This window comes from Pteropus alecto, unplaced genomic scaffold, assembly GCF_000325575.1.
Source record: "Pteropus alecto unplaced genomic scaffold, ASM32557v1 scaffold395, whole genome shotgun sequence".
Classification (NCBI taxonomy): Eukaryota; Metazoa; Chordata; class Mammalia; order Chiroptera; family Pteropodidae; genus Pteropus; species Pteropus alecto.
The window spans coordinates 1,508,737-1,511,923 of record NW_006438643.1 but is presented as its reverse complement, the minus strand read 5'-3'; the positions used below and the strand labels follow the sequence as shown (position 1 = coordinate 1,511,923).

At 38.8% G+C, this 3,187-nt stretch overlaps 1 protein-coding gene across 1 annotated transcript; it reads right to left on the bottom strand.

Moving 5' to 3' along the window:
- Window positions 1–2,022: 2,022 nt before the first annotated feature.
- On the bottom strand, window positions 2,023–2,982 carry LOC102879175 (olfactory receptor 51G2-like). The gene has a single exon (XM_006915705.1). It carries the CDS (start codon window positions 2,980–2,982, stop codon window positions 2,023–2,025), a length of 960 nt encoding a protein of 319 aa, XP_006915767.1.
- Between the last annotated feature and the right edge of the window lie 205 nt (window positions 2,983–3,187).

Sequence of the window (3,187 nt, the reverse complement as noted above, 5' to 3'; positions counted from 1 at the left end):
TGTTGGCACAGGCCAGCTTCATGACATCTGGATGCAGGCAGTAAGAGTGGGAAAGTTCTTCTATAAGTAATATGTTAAAGGCTCTAATGAAAAGAGTAAATGTGAAAAAATAAACTAATGAGTATTATAAGCAGAGAGCCATAAACTCTAAGAATCAAAAGGATGTGTTAGAAATGAAAAACCACTGCAATAAAAATGAAGAATGCCTTTGATGAGCTCATCAATAGAGTCAAAAAAGCACAATAAAGAATAAATCAACTTGAAAGTCAGTCAACAGAAATTTCCCAAACTGAAGTGCAAAGAGGAAGAAAAAAGAATTAAAAACACAGAACAGAACATCCAAGAACTATGGAACAGTATGAAAGTGTATAATATATATGTAATTTGATTATCAGAAGAGGAAAAAGAGAACAAACCAAAAAAAAAATATGAAACAATAATGTATGAGAACTTTCCATAATTAATGACTAAAACCAAACCACAGATCCAGGAATCTGTTTCAACACCAAGAAGAAATAACAGCAAAATAAATATATCCAGTCAAATTTTATTCAACTGAAGAAACTGAAGGCAAAGAAAATCTTGAAAGAATCCATTGTTGTGGAGGGAACACTTACCAACATAGGAACTAAGATAAGAATTACAGCAAAATTCTCCTCAGACATAATGTAAGCAAGAGGAAAGTAGAATGAAATATTTTAAATATTTAAAGAAAAAAGTCACTAACCTAGAATTTCATATCCAGTGAAAATATTCTCCATATCTTAAGGAGAAATGCAGGTGCAGATTTTATCAAACCATAGAGAAAGAAAAAAAAAAAGAAAGCAATTCATGCACACATGCAAGCTAGCCAACCTGCCCACAACGAAATATTAAAAGAAGTCCTTCCGACAGAAGGAGCATTATTTGTCAGAAACGTGGTTCTCCATTATAAAAGGAAGAGTGTCAAAGAAGAAATAAAAAGAGATAAAATAAAGTCTTATTTTTTTAAATCTTAACTGATCTAAAAAAACCTTTTTACTTAAAGCAATAAAAGGAACAATGTTTTGTGTGATTGTAGCTTATGAATAAGTGAAACACAAATCACAATATTACAAAAGATATTAGGGGGAATCAAGAATACTTTTTTTTTATATCAGATCCCTGCATTACATGTGAGTAATATAGAGATAGAGATATTTGAAAGTAGATTGAGACTATTCAAAAGGTATGTTGTAAAGGGTAACCTTAAAAAAACAAAAAATATACAATTGCTACTCTGAGAAGAGATGAAATAAAATTATACAAAATGGCCTATTAAAATTAGCCAAGGCAGAAAAATAAGGTGGAATACTCTAGAAATGAAATTAAGAAGTGCTCATGGGCTTGATTCTAATATATCTGGAGTTACCTGAACATTTTATCTTAGCTAGAAGTTTTGTTCAAAAATGTAACCCACTCATTCAATCTATCTTATATTCAGCAAATACAAACAAAATACCTAATATATAGAAAGCACTACATTCAGGAAAGGGGATGCAAGGTTATTGAGAGAGAAAGAATACATTTCCTCGTGGGGATTATATTTAGTGGGTATTTTAAAAAATACTTCTAATATCACTGAATTCTAAACATCACCCCATTTGCCAATAATTCTTTCTCCTAACCCCCCAGGCAAAGCATCGTATTTACTTTTATACATTTGTAAATTTTCTAGTTATTCTTTAGAGTTTCTTTTGTTAGAATAACAGTTCCCTTCTCAAGCCTTAAATGATTAGAGCCTTTCTCATAAAACAGAGGCTGTACCTTGGTTATATAACAAGGGTCTATAACAGAGTATTTAACATGGTAGATATTGAATAAAACTTTAATGAAAAATTAATAACTGAGAATATGATTAGTTTTTCCCATGAGTGGGAACTTCACATGGAAGATGATACTGCCTCTAATATTCTTCTCATTATGGGGCTCCCTTTATGTTCATTGTCTCATTAAACAACTATGAGTAAAGTTTCTTCTGCCTTTTCTCTCTCTACAGAAGACTCAATGACCCTGAGTGTCTCCGATGCCAGCCCCGCCTGACCGGAATAGGCGCAGCATCCTCAATCGGATCTGTTTGGTCTTAATGGTGTAAACCACTGGATTGAGCACCGGAGGTGTGAGAAAGTGAAGATAGGAGAGCAGTACACGGCTGCATGGGGAAGCCTGCCTCCCAAATCTGTGGATCATAGACAGGCCAATCATAGGTGTATAGAAAAGTAGCACAGCACAGATGTGAGAGACACAAGTGTTGAGGGCTTTGAGGCGCTCAGCCTTGGAGGCAATGGATAGCACTGTGTGGAAGATCAGCCCGTAGGAGAGGACAATGAGCACTGCGTCCATACCCAACGTGGAGAGCACTACAAAGAGGCCATAGGCACTATTGATGTGGGTGTCGGCACAGGCCAGCTTCATGACATCTGGGTGCAGGCAGTAGGAGTGAGAAAGCTGGTGATTGCGGCAGTAAGGCAGCTTCTTCAGCATAATGGGGGCCGGGATGTGGAGACTGACGCTGCGCACCATGATAGCCAGGCCCAGGCTGGCAATCCGGGGACTTGTGAGGATGGTGCCATAGCGCAGAGGGTTGCTGATGGCAACCACACGGTCAAAGGCCATGGTCAGCAGCACGGAGGACTCCATGATGGAGAAGGTGTGGATGAAGAAGAGCTGAGCCAGGCACACGTCCATCGCCACTTTCCTGAGACCCAGCATGTAGACAGTGAGCATGGTGGGCAGAGTGGAGGCAGACAAGCCCAGGTCAGTCACTGCTAGCATCGATAGAAAATAGTACATGGGCTGGTGCAGGGAGGGCTCTGACTTCACCACCCACAGGATCAGGCTGTTCCCTCCCAGAGATGCCACATACACAGCGCACAGAGGAATGCAGAGCCAGGCGTGCACAGCCTCAAGGCCTGGGAGGCCTGTTAAGAAGAAAGAGGCGCTCGTGTGGTTGAAGTCTGACATGATGACCTGGAAGGACAGAACTCCAGTCAGAAGTGCAATTATAGGCGCTAGAATCTGAGTTGTTGTGTCAGAACTTGTTCTATAAACCAAGATATTGGAAAGACTCCCAAAAATGTTTCTAACATAACCATGGCCTTGTGATTTGCCTAAGTATTTTCCCTAATTCATAGATAAGATGCCCTTAAAAAAAAAAGTGAGTTTGAAT